At 45.8% G+C, this 13755-nt stretch overlaps 1 protein-coding gene across 2 annotated transcripts in view; it reads right to left on the bottom strand.

Moving 5' to 3' along the window:
* Myof (myoferlin) overlaps positions 1-13755 on the bottom strand; it is a 139918-nt gene that overhangs the window by 46950 nt on the left and 79213 nt on the right. For both annotated transcript variants that reach the window (XM_075973937.1, XM_075973936.1), the window contains 7 exons: positions 12251-12443; positions 11032-11187; positions 8053-8184; positions 7401-7564; positions 5052-5166; positions 2214-2319; positions 754-899 (listed from right to left, as the gene is read on the bottom strand). In XM_075973937.1, the coding sequence (XP_075830052.1) occupies positions 754-899; positions 2214-2319; positions 5052-5166; positions 7401-7564; positions 8053-8184; positions 11032-11187; positions 12251-12443 (1012 nt within the window). The remainder of the gene's footprint in view (positions 1-753; positions 900-2213; positions 2320-5051; positions 5167-7400; positions 7565-8052; positions 8185-11031; positions 11188-12250; positions 12444-13755) is intronic.

Here is a 13755-nt window from a genome sequence, read left to right on the forward strand (position 1 = left end):
ACGCTGGGCGGTGGTGGCGCACGCCTTTAATCCCAGCACTTGGGAGGTAGAGGCAGGCGGATCTCTGTGAGTTCGAGACCAGCCTGGTCTACAAGAGCTAGTTCCAGGACAGGCTCCAAAACCACAGAGAAACCCTGTCTCGAAAACCCAAAAAAAAAAAAAAAAAGTCATAGCACATTGAGTCTGTGGATTCCTTTCCACTTCTGTGCAGCTGGAGGCTGGTCCCTCAGGCAGCAAAACCTTTCCTCCATGATGGACGGTGATGAGGACAGGTGAGCTGAAATATTAACCCTTCCCACACAAGCTGCTTCCAGTCCTGGTGTCTCACCACAGCAAGAGAAAACCCTACCTAAGACAGATCCCATTTCACAAATGAGAAAGACTGTAGAGTCGGGATTTGAATTCTGGGTCTTGTTCTAGGTCCTGAGGTTATCGATACTCCTGTCTTATCCTGCCAGCATAACCTCAGAGTCCTTTTCTACCCTTCTAGAGGCCTCATCCACTCTGTCTCAGCATCATGGAGGGCTTGCAGGAAGCACAGATCGCTCGCTGCTCTGTCCCCAGAGTTACTCAGTGAGCAGGCTGGCGTGATATTTCTGAGATATCAGGTGAGCAGGGCACACTTCCAGAGCCCTGAGTTCCAGTATCAGATCCTTGATTTGCAAGCGGCTGTGCAGAAACAGCCATGCAGCTGGAACTCTGCACGGTGTGGCAGGCAGAACACCAGGCACCGCCCCCTCCTACTTCTCTTACCTTTGCAGTACTCGAAGCTGTTTGGGTCAAATCTTTCTTGCGTTTTCGGACCAGTCTCCGCCGTCTGTGAGTATGATACATTTTCTCTGCTGCAACCCAGGACTTGGGCTTATTATCAGGAGGAATGGTAATTCCATACTCCCAGCCTGTAACAGAATTTGAGAATAGTTACTCAAAAGAGAAGCCTCTGCCTGGCCAGCAAATAGCTTGCTAGGTAATGGATAGCTCCTCTCTCTGCTCACAGATGTTCTGCTGTTATGACTGTCACAGGGTTGAGCAGGCTTAATCTGAGAAGATGAAGTGTGCCATGCCGAAGCTTTGGGTGTCATCAGGCCACAAATGTAAAAGTATGTATATGTATACATGCATGTATGTGTGCATGTATGCATATGCATGTGTGTGCTAATATTCCAAAATCTAAATATTTCTCAAACCCAAAACCACTTCCTCTGGGTCCAGGATTTTGGGTAAGAGTTACTCAATCTTTCTGTTCCTTTGGGATGGAACCTAGAGCCCTGTGAATACCAGGTAAGGCTCTGCTACCCAACTACATCTCTAGACCTTCACTTGCATTTCCTGCAAGTTGGTAAACCTGTCTGTGTTCCAACATGACGGCCTTAATGGTAAAAGGCACACAACTATGTGGTGGGTACACAGTTATTGCTCAATAAATACCATTATGATAAGATATATTATTATGTATCACAACCAAGGCAGAATTGCCCATCCATTTGGAGTCTTATGCATCAATCCTACTCTGTCCATGTTTTATCACCTCTTAAAAAAGGACCAGTTAGCCAGGCGATGGTGGCGCACGCCTTTAATCCCAGCACTTGGGAGGCAGAGGCAGGCGGATCTCTGTGAGTTCGAGACCAGCCTGGTCTACAGAGCTAGTTCCAGGACAGGCTCCAAAGCCACAGAGAAACCCTGTCTCGAAAAACCAAAAATAAATAAATAAAAATAAAAAAGGACCAGTTACACTCTTCCCCTGCTAGTTCCAAATGGTCAAGTTCATCTGATCTGGCTATTTGTAGAGAATGGTAGGTACTGCTATACCTAGAAGCTATGTCAATCACACGCCCGCTGTGTGGGATGACTTACAAGACATCTGTCTGAGTTATAGGACCTCTAAGTTTGATTAGCCCAGGGAGATTATGAAATGTGATGAAAGAGAAAATCCAAGCTCTAGATCTCTCCTATACTCTAACTCTGGATTTCTAGGTATCCTATAGTCTAGCCGGTTGGCCCCATCACCTCCATTTTCTGCTTCGAACATCTCCTCACCCAGCATCTGTCTATCTGTTTGGGAGTCAGATACGCATTTGAATAGTCACGGATAACACCACATGACCTAACTGTCCTAGGCCAGCGGGGAAAGGCCCTTCCTCCAGTGGAGCCTTTGCTCTAGTTAACCAAGGCCTTTCTGCTGACTCACACTCAAGCTAAGAGATGTACGTTACCTTTCTCATCCACGGCTCGATTTATGTCATATGTCCATGCGTCATCTTCCCACTCCCAACCTGGAGGGCAAGTCAGCTCGCTGGGTGATGCTGCCTTATCTCCATTCTAAGAGACAGACAGACAGACGGACAGGAATGAATGAGATCCAAAGATGAGGAAACTTTCCTGATACTTAACTACAGAATGTGCGTGTCTTTATAGATAACGTCTTGCAGATCCATTTTATTCAAAAAACTGTAATCTTTACTTATATACATATAGTGGTATATTATTAGCTAAAAACTTGCCTAAAGACCAGAGGGAAAAGCAGTCATGCTAGTCAGCCATACAGGGAGTGGTGGCACACACCTTTAATCCCAGGACTTGAGGCAGATGGATCTTTATGAGTTCAAGGCTACCCTGGGCTACATAAGATTGAATATGGCCAAAAGAGAAACAGAGCTCACACAAAGGTGGTCCCAGCACTTGGGGTTCCATGCCTTTAATCCTAGCACTTGGGAGGTGGAGACAGGAGCAATATGGCTGGGCAGAGAGAGAAATCTAAAGGGGACGAGACAGGAACTCAGTGGAGTGAGGGGTCTGAGGTTGGTGGAAACCATTGCAGGATCACGCCTTTGTCTGAGTCTTGGTAGAGGTAAGATCTCTCTAGTGGCTCGACTGATTTGCTTTTCTGATCTTCAGGTCGAAGTATCTGTCTCTGGGTTTTTATTATTCATGCAACACATACAAATGCTACATGAAAATTACTTGTCTCCAGTACCTTCTATTTTTACTATTAAAGAATAGCTTTAAGTTGAACCATGTGAAATTCTTAGTTTTGTAAACCAAAATGATCTAACATTAGCAATTTCATATGGTCTCATTTAATTCTATTAGATAGCGCTGCTCAAGTTTATGAGAGTTTATTCAGGAAAAAAAATAGAACAGAACAGATCAAGCATTGAGACACATGTGTTCAGGATCTGGAGAGATGGTTAGGAGCACTGGTTGCTCTTCCAGTGGTCCCGAGTTCAAGTCCCAGTGATCACATGGTGGCTTACAGCCATCTATAATGAGATCTGGTGACTTCTTCTGGTGTGCAGGCAAAATACTGCATAGATAATAAATAAATAAATCTTAAAAAAAAAGACACGTGTTTAAGTTCAGGAAATGCTGCTGGAGGCTCATGGTGCTGATCACGTGAGGCTGAGAAAAATTTATATAAAACGCTGACTTAGGTTTACTTTAAAATTCAAAAAGAGTTATGATAAAGTTCACGTGTAAAAGAAATAAAGGTGACTGTAAATATGGAAAACACTCAGCTCCATTGCAAGTTAAGAGAATGCAAAGTGGATCCGTGGCAGGGACCCCATGTCACGGATCAACAAAGATGGCGTGGTGGGAAGGTACGGAAGCAAGGACCCTGTTACGCTGTTGCTGGGAGTACGTGTGTACCAGTTCCCTGCATTTGGAGTTTGACCACACAATTCCAAGGACAGTTTTCTAGACATAAGCTTTCACTAATGTGTAAAAATGGCTGTATAAAGATATTCACTGCCACATCTTTTATAAAAACCAACGATGAAACAAAACAAAAAACTCACCCCAAACCACCGAACCCCCAAATGTCTATGAGATGTACAAATACACAACAATAGGGGCTTATTGCAAAGTTCCCAGCTCTGTGTGTGCAGTTATCAAAAGATGACCTGGAGCCGGGAGACAGCTCAGTTAATAATTAGTTCAGAAGCCCAACATGCACATCAAAGCCAGGAGTGGAAGTCCACATCTGTAGCCCCAGCACCTGGGAGGAGGAGTGAGGAGATCTCGGGAGCCTGTGGTCAGACAGCTCAGCCCAGTCAGTGGGGCTCAGGCTCAGTAAACATCCCTGGCTGAGGAAGACACTGCATGTTGGTCTTGCCTCTGCGAGCATGTGTGCACACTTGTATGTGTTTCTCTGTGCATGTGTGCACACATCCACTTGAGCATGCACACACACAGGTGCTCAAATATATCATTATGTGAAAATACGTGTTGAGGAATTGTGTGCCCAACACAATTCTAGTGTGAAGAGGAAAAAGCACACTTGTATAAAAACAGAAACCTGCAATGGTGGCTATTTTAGAGAGGACAGTGGTAGGCGGGGAGAATTACTTCTCATTTCCCTGAACACTGGATTTTTTTTTAAAGTTTAACATTTTTATTTTTATTTTTGGGGATGTGTGTGATTATGTGCACATGCATAAGAGTGTCCGCAGAGGCCCCAGAAGGCTATGGGAGGCCATGCAACTGCAGTATAGGTGTTTGCGGGCTGCCGGCATGAACGCTGGGAGCTGCCAACACATCTCCTCAGCTCCATTTTTTTAGCATTTTTTTTGTTTTTGCTTGCCTGTGTATTTCTTTTTTAAAAAAAAAAAAGATTTATTTGTTTTTATTAAGTATACAGTGGTCTGCCTGCCTATGTCCCTGCAGGCCAGAAGAGAGTACCAGATCTCATTACAGATGGTTGTGAGCCACCATGTGGGTGCTGGGAATTGAACTCAGGACCTCTGGAAGTGTAGCAGTGCTCTTAACCTCTGAGCCATCTCTCCTGCCCACCTGTGTATTTCTTTAAAGTGAACATTTCATTTCTCGTGATCTTAAAAACAAGCTAGATAGTAAATTTCTACTTAGAAACTGTGCACAACTCAAACTTGATGCTGGAGCGGTGTCTAGCCACAGCGGCCCAGCGCTTACTGGATGTCAGTAATGAGCATGCACTTGCGGGGCTTCTATTTGGAATCGGGGATGCAGCGGGAAGAGAGGGTGGAGCATTTCTGTGTCTCGTGATGCAGAGATGGGGCATGCCGGTGGCTCACCGCATCCGTATAGGTGTCTTCTGCTGCCTTCCACTCGCCTCCCGGATAGCGAGTCTCATTTTGGTAGACTTCATCCGTGAACTCTGTGTGACCTGCATCGGCCTCAGTCAGGAGGCTGTGGGCGAGAGGGGGCTCCTGTTACCCAGGATAAATGGAACCGGAACCAGGAACCCCAGCCATTTCACCCTGTTGGGCGACCCCTACAGCTTGGAATGACACCACTTCCCTTCTGGCCTTCTGGCTTGAGCCCTTTGGTTTCTCCATTCCAAATTTGACTTTGAACTAAAAGCTTTTGACAGCCATTCGGAGATGGGGGCTGGGCCAACGAGACGTAAATTATAGAGGATCATTGGCATGGTCGCTCCTTCTGTGGAGCCAGGAAAATCGCGCTAAAAGGGCTCTTGAACCGCTCCCTGCAGGGAGCACAGAGAGCGTCTTCCACACTGCTTGCTGCAGTATAGACTTTCCAGCGTTTTCTCAGTGAAACTCTTGGCTGACAGTTCAAAGACCAGGGAATGGAGTGAGGCTGTGTGGAAATGTGTGCCCTTGGCTTGCTGGCTCTGCGCGACATAAACTGGTGGTTTCTAAGAAGACAGCCGAGCCTGCTCATTTCACACTCCAGACCCTTTGGGGCCCTCGAGGGCTCTGTGCTGACTCTGCTTGGCCAGCTTTGGCTCGGATTTAAAAACCCAATGGAAGAAAGGCACAGAGGCTCCAACTTCGCCTTGAGTTGTCTGCCAGGGACCCTCAAGTGATGGTTCTTTTTCCCTTACTATTTCTACTATTTGATTCCAACCAAACCCTGGAAGGGTATCAAAAAGCCAACAGCCCCAACCATTAGTATAAATTGAAATCATCCATTTCTCTTCTGCACCACACAGGAGACCCAAAGGTTTGGCTGCCGTCTCTGGCGTCCCAGCCTTGTATTTTTCCAGTCACAATTCTCTCTACCTTTCGGGTCCTCATCCCCTTCCTTCTGTTCAATTCAACTCCCCACCTCCACTCCTCACCAATTCCCACAATTCCAAACAAAGCAAACAGTCCTGCACCGGAAGCAAGGACGTGTGGGCACTTGGTCTGGCAGACCAGCTTGCTTCTTGTCCTTCGTTTTTAGGCCATGTGATGACTCCAAAGGAGACCTTACAATACAGGTCCCAGAATGTGCCATCACAAGGTGGCCACAAGAGGGAGCTCTAGGACTAATGTTGCCACCAACTATTTTTATTTACTTTGTGATTGCTGATTGATTGGCTGAGATGGGTCTCCTATAGCCCAGGCTACCCTTGACCTCACCAAATAGCAGAGGGAATGGCACTATTAGAAGGTGTGACCTTGTGGAGGAAATGTGTCATGGTGGAGGTGGGCTTTGAGGTCTCATACATGCTCAAGATAGCACCCAGAGTCACAGTCCACTTCCTGTTGCCTTCTGATAAAGATGTAGCCGCTTCATGTCTGCCTACATGCCACCATGCTCCCAGCCATCATGATATGGATATAAGCCAGCAAGTCACCCCAGTAAAATGTTTTCCTTAATAAAAGTTACCATGGTCATGGTGTCTCTCCACAGCAATAGAAACCCTAAGACAGACATATATAAACACATATTTAGATCTAGGCATAGACAGTGTTGTACTGGGTATTAGACAGACAGCCTTGCGCACGAGAGACAAGTACTCTCCCAGGGAGGCATGTCCCTACTCATTTCCCTGACTTTTACTTTGCATTTTGAGACTGGGTCCTGTAAGTTGCTGGACTTGAATGGAGTCGGTCTGCACTCCAGGCAGACCTCAAACATGCAATCCTCCTACTTGAGCCCCTGGGTAGCTGGGGTTAACAAACCTGTACCCTACATTTCCTTAGGTGCCTTTTATTTTTGTCTTTTGGGACTGATGGTATCTTCCAACTTCCTGTAAATGTCTATGGACCTAGTCCTATCCAGTGGGTAAAATTAATGTTAATAAGAATGACAACAGACGACGGAGGGGCTGGAAAGACGGTTCCATGGGTAAAAAAGCTCCAGCCAGGACTCAAGTCTGATAGCCTGAGCTGAATCCCAAGAACCCACAGAAAAAAGTTGCGTGTGGTGGTGAACGTCAATCATCCCAGCATTCCAAAGGCGAGTTGGAAGACAGACAGGAGAATCTTCCAGAAGCTGTGCACCAGCTAGCCTGGACACAGAATAACAGCAGAATCAAAAGACCCTGACTCAACAGAGTGGAAAAAAACTTACTCTTAAAAGATGTCTTCTGATGTTCACATGTGTGCTAAGGCAAGCACCTGAACACATACACACACATACACACACACACACACACACAACACAAGTGACATAGAAAGTCGAACACTCACCTCCTTTCAGGGTCGACCATCCAGTCTCCTTCCCACTCCCATCCCTTGGGAGGCAAAAAGAATTCTCTTTTGAGTTTTATTTTTCCCGTGACGTCAGAGAATTTATGACGTCCCACCAGTCCAGATGTGCCCCACTTCCCAAACACAAGGGCTTGGTTTTCATACTGTTAAAAACAGATTGGAGAAATACTATTAGAGACTGAGAAAGCAAGCCAGCTGTGAAATCTGAATTTGCCCAGATCTGAGGCTAGATGACAACAGAAAGCAGAAAAGCTGTACACACAAAAAGTATGGGCCTAAACTCAGGCCTGCCAGTGCTCGGGTGACTTTGGGCAAGTCGCTCATCCTCCTGAGAGTCCACATGCTCATCTGTAAACTGGGCACAACAGGTTTCTTAGAGTTCATGTGTGCAAACGGTTGTGAATGTGTTCTGCTAACCGTGATGCGTCATGGGAGTTGTTTCCATCTTTGAATGACACTAAATAGGAGGTAGTGACTCTGGAGTGTTCTACTGTCAATAATTCTCAGGAGGGTCTTCTCCTCATCCCTTGGGCTAAGATTCTTTAACAGGAGGTAGTAATGACTGCTCTCGGTATTAAAAAGAGAAAGTTCTGCTCTACTAAAGAGAAGACAGGGCTGTCATTAAAGGTACCATTTCAGCAAAGACGGTGAAGGAGCCTTCGGCGAAGCTATTGAACTTCTTCTCCACGGCACTTAAACCCAGCCAGATATTCACTCGCAATTCCACAGGCACTTTGGGCCCATTGTTTTTTTCCTGTGGATACTGTGGACAAACAATAGCATCTTAGGTGACAATGGGACAAATACCGCATGAACTGTGACATCACGCTAAAGCTCAAGCATGCTCAACTTCTACTCATCACTCCCACCGGACTGAGTTTGTATCTGCTTTGGTTAACACTGACAAATGACCCTACAGCAAAGATTGTAATAGGAGCTAAAGCAGTAAGTCCCAAAGTTCCCGCAGCCGTCAAGAGTGCCTGGCCTTTCCCAGCTCTTTGACTTCACTTCCATTCTCAAGAACAACTTTTCCTTCATTGATAAACTGTCTGTCATTCATTCAATCAGTCAATCAAAGTGTGAGCCGGAGATTCCCACCTGTCCCTGAGACCGTTCAAAGTGTGAGCTGTAGATTGTCACCTGTTCCTGAGACCATTTCAGGAGGTCTACCAGGGCAGAACACTCTTCCTAAGAGCACCAACGTGAGATCTGTCTTGTCTTGTTGGCATTCATACAGATGAGGCAGTGGTATCTGTACCCATCGCTATTAACAGCACTCAACTCTCAAGCACAGAACATGAAATGCCAGTTCCACTAAAGAATTCCTTTGGCTTAAAGAAAAAAATAAAGAACTAAAACAATTTTGATGGGTTTTTAAAATAACCCAGTATTGATTACTAGTTTTGTTAAATCCTCACCCTTGAGTACTTGACTGTTTAATACTTGGCGTGATAAAGAAGGAAGCTCTCCCAAGTCACTTCACACATTAGCATGTGACCAGTATCTTAACAAAAAGCTCTGTTATAAATTGACCCTTAGAGATAGCTCTCTCTGTGTGTGTGTGTGTGTGTGTGTGTGTGTGTGTGTGTGTGTGTGTCGAGACAAAGTCTCCTGTGTCCTGTGTTTGTTTTTCTATTTTAATTTCTGTTGCAACAAGTACTGGGGATACAAGTCATATAAACAAAGGCCCTTTGTAGTCTACAATAATATTTTTAATGTTACAAAGAGATGCTGAGACTAAAGAAAAAAAATCAACTGAACTAAAAGACTTCTCAAGCTAGATAATGAGGGTAAAGGGAGTCAACAAATACACAGAGTTTTTCTTTAGATTCTACAACCTAACCCGGAACACACACCCTGGGCTCTCTGGCTTCCTTGAAGCTTTTTAATTGATCAGTTTGCTTCCACTGCTGCTGATGGGGATTTTAATTGAGGTTTATCTGAAGTCTGATTCATGCTGCAGAAGACAGCCGAAAGAAGATGGCCACTCGGATGCTGCTCACAGCCTCCTGGCTAAGAGCCATGTGCACACTAATAAAGGTCAGCGGATGGGTCCTGGTCGTAGAGAACACGTCTCCTTAGCCCAGCCCTTTCTCTTCTCAAAACTGGTTATTCCTTTCTTAACTCCAAGGAACTGCTGTTGGGTAGACAGGATCGGGCATCAAATCATGCCAATGAGGGCTATGTTGAGAATGTAGATGCAGCCCAGGCCTCTGTCAGTGTTCCAAGACATGCCCATAGAAGTTCTTCATGGGGGGAGGTTCCTAGGATGGGGTTGTGGGTCCTAGGAAGCTTGCTGCGTATGGGCAAAATGGTAGATACAGGCACAACCCCCCAAAAAAGTACTTTAGAGTCCGTGACTCTAAAATATTCAGAACGAGTGTGGCATTGTGGCACATGCCACAGCACTTGGGAGACATAGGCAGGTAGAGTTCTCTGAGTTCTAGGCCAGCCTGATGTAAATAGTGAGACCCTGTCTCAAAAAACCGATAGTGACGAAGATGATGATTTTGATGATGATGATGGTGGTGATATTCAAAACTTCTGCTTAAAGTAGCAATTATCAAAAATTTTCTCTATTAGAGCACCTTCTTCTGTCTGTGGTGGTTGATCGTGGTTGTCAACTTGACAGGATCTGAATCAAAAGGTAAGATACTGGACATTGCTGTCAGGATTTTTTTTAAAAAAAGATTTATTTATTGTGTACACAGCATTTTGTCTGCATTTATGCTTGCCAGCCAGAAGAGGGCACCATATCTCTTTACAGATGGTTGTGAGCCATCACGTGGTCGCTAAGAATTGGACCCCTGGAAGAGGAGCCAGTGCTCTTAACCACTGAGCCATCTCTCCAGCCCTATTGTGAGGAATTTTATTAATCAGATATCTGAAGTGTAAAGACCTATCATAAATGTGGGCAGCACTTGCTGGTGGCAACCCAGATGAAGGAAAGAGAGGAAAGATTTTTGCTTTATGCCTGCTTGCCTTCACTTTTGCAGGAAAGTTCATCAACGTTGGTGCTGCCACTGCTAATATTAAGACTCAGCTTCCAGTTCCAATGGAAACCTAAGATCAATTGCTCTTCAGGAATCTGCTGAACCTTCAGCACCAGACTGAGACTGCTACGACATCCAGCCTTGTGGACCAATCAGTCACCAGTTCTTGGCCTTTCTGACTAAGACAGCCATTGTTGAGCCACCCAGACCCTATCCAATAAGCCAATCTAACAGATACACTCTTAATGTGTGTTTACTCTGTCTGTTCTAGAGACCCTTGATCCCATGACTGACTATACCACCCACTTCTCTCAAATACTTAGCATCAGCGGAAGAAATGTATTGCTTGTCTGAGACATTAAGAGAGAAAAATGCATGTCAGAAAGCAAATGACAGTGTCGTGTTCCTATTAACGTCAGAGACATCTAGAGAGGTGTCTGTGGTTGAAGGCCAGCAATCCTCATGTCACTCTCGAAAAACTAGGATCCCAGAAGGGACCAGAACAGGTCAGCACTGATCTTAAACACCTTAGCTCTGTAGCAGATGAATATGACAAAACAACTCCTCCTTCGGGACAGAATCTGCATGCATTTTTCCATCCTGCCGTGAAGACGTACCTTCAGAAGGATGGTTTGGGTTTTCCCACAGTATTTTCCAGAAGCGTTCCCACCGCTGGTGGAGTATAAGACTTGATGGGCAGGAATCCGTGCATAGGCCAGTCTTTTCTCTCCACGGATCATCCAGATGATAATGTCGGGCATACTGTTCTGAGGCTGCGCAGTGAATTGGGTGGAAAAGAAAGCAGACAAGGTGAGTTTATATGCGACAGGCTGGAGAAATACTGTGTCTCAAAGTCAGGAGACACACATCTTCTTCAGTCACACGGTGGTTACACAGGGCTAAGGAACAGGCTGTGGGTGACTGGGGGGAAGGAGGAGAGAAACAGGGAAGCAGGTGAAGAGTTGCACCCCACTCTGGTCTGAAAGCCATTTTAGAAAGTACCCCCTCATCTCTCAAGCATCATTTAGAGAAAACCATCAGCAGACTGAAAAAGCTGCAAGCTGCCATGGCTTGAATGTGTTCCTCAGGGTTATATGTGGAAAAGCTTTTTCCAACAGTGTTACTCGGCCTAATGAGAGATGAGAAGGCCGTGAGTGGTTGGCCCACAAGCTCAGATTAATGCCATTGTTGCAGAAGCGGGTTAGTTATCATAAGAACGGGCAGAGTGTAGGACACTATCCCCTAGATACTCGAGGGACAGGAGGAGTCTGTTTCCTCCTGTCCTTTCAGCCGCAGAAGCGAGGGACACCTGACACGTATCTAGCAACTCCTGTGTGCCCTGCACTGTGCTGTCCCCTTTGTAACCGTCATCATCCTCTTTAAGTCTTTCCACAACAGCGCTGTGATGCAAGTACTGCGTTTCTCCATTTTACAGGCAGGGAAAGCAGAAGTGAGTTCTACAGCTTGCCCAAGGTCACATACGATTTAGGACTTAAATCTTCCTAATCCAGTACAGAGATATTTTAATTCTCTGTGTCGTGTTCTACTGTTCCATCACTCAGAACACTCTGTGACAGCACTTAGGAAAGCAATGATTTTCCTGCAGGCACCTCTAAGGCCCAACTCAACATTCTTGTCCTGACTTTGGTGACTTTCACCCCCAGTCCTCGGTAGCCTTCCCAGCCCAGTGACTCTTTTGGTTTTTATCATTGACCAGATCGTTCACGGTCTCAAACAAACATCATGGCAGACGCTCCACCCATTGCCCCATCTGTGGTGTTGTCCACAGAATCCTTCTGGAAGCAGATGTCACTAGTGTGATGCCAAGGTGTCTACCTCTTCAGTAAGCTGCATTAATTTATCAAGCCAGTCCTCGATTTCCAACAAGGTGGATTTCACATCGGTGGCTTCAGATCTCATCTTCATAGCTGCCTCGTGTATCTGGGAGAGAAACCTGGACCGCAACTTTCGGATCTGAGTATCCAGAACCGTGACATTGGCTTTTCCGTCTGTGACGGGCAAGGTGTATCTAAAGGAAGGGAAAAAAAAGAGAGAACTTAAGAATGACATTCTAGGCTTCAAAACCGAGTCCTTATGTTTACACACGTGTCGAACGTATGTCTGCATGCATTTCATGTAGACTGAAATGTCAGTACTGAACTATGGCACTGCTTGATTTTCAGCTGAAATTCAGGATATTTTTTGTGGCCCTGACAGGAAAGAGAATAAAGATTTCAAAGCAGCAGAGTCTACACAATATTCCCACCGCCATCGTTTTCATCACTGCCTTCATCTCAGAAGGTTCTAAAAGAGTTCCAGAAAACAGGAAAGACAGCCTGCCTAGGGCCATTCCCATCCGTGTCCCAGTGGTGGGACCCCCACAAAGAAATATGGCTAAGTGAGTGACTCAGGTCAGCCCCCTGTCATCTATGCTTCCCTGTCACTGTGGCAGCAGGTGAGACCACTGGGCAAGGCTGCCACTAGAACCAGGAAATCCGACTCATATTGTCCCCACCTAGAATTTCCAGTCATTTGTACTTCACCCGACACCTTAAACCAAGGATATCTACATTGGTTCTCCTCAATCATGGGACTGCCTGTGATGCAGCATTTAAGAGACTCCAGTTCACTTCTTTGAAGACAGCTGGATAAGGCCATGCCTTGTTCAGCAAAGCCTACGGTTCGCAGGCATTTTCCAAGTGAAAACTGAAACTCCACGTTTTGGGTTGATTTCGTTAACAACCGCGGCAGCATACATGTAAAGGGTTAAGATCCTACAGTGGCCACGTAGAACAAAAACACATATGGAAGCTGTTGAGCTCGGAAGTCACACTTGGGCCCCGCGAGAATGAGATGCTGACGGCGGCAAGGAGCAGCAGGGCTAAGAGGGTAGGTCCTCCCCAGCACCAAGGCGCCATGGGGCCTCTCTGTTTTCCTATCTGTAATTAAGAGGCGACCCCTTAGGATCCCTCAGCCTCTCGGTGTGAGCTTTAAGTGCTCACAAAGCCAGTGCGGCCTTTCCACTTCAGCTGCTCTTCAATGACCCGACTAGACCACTAGAAGGCACAAGAAGACAGGGTGACTCAGAGCCCTACCCTAGAGGAGGAAGTATCTGCTTCCTCAGAGCAAGAGGAGTTACTCAATGTGCTTTTCTTTTCCACCTTCCTGGGTCATGGCTTTATTAGCCAATATTAAAATGAGTTTGGAATGAATCACTTTACCCCCTGATTTCTAAATACGAAAAGATCTGAGTTAGTTCTCCCAGGAACAACAATGCAAAGGCCTATTTTGTCTAACCTGGTTTGGGGAGTGTGTGTGTGTGTGTGTGGTGTTGTGTTGTG

The sequence above is a fragment of the Microtus pennsylvanicus genome, chromosome 5 (assembly GCF_037038515.1).
Source record: "Microtus pennsylvanicus isolate mMicPen1 chromosome 5, mMicPen1.hap1, whole genome shotgun sequence".
In the NCBI taxonomy this organism is placed as follows: domain Eukaryota; kingdom Metazoa; phylum Chordata; class Mammalia; order Rodentia; family Cricetidae; genus Microtus; species Microtus pennsylvanicus.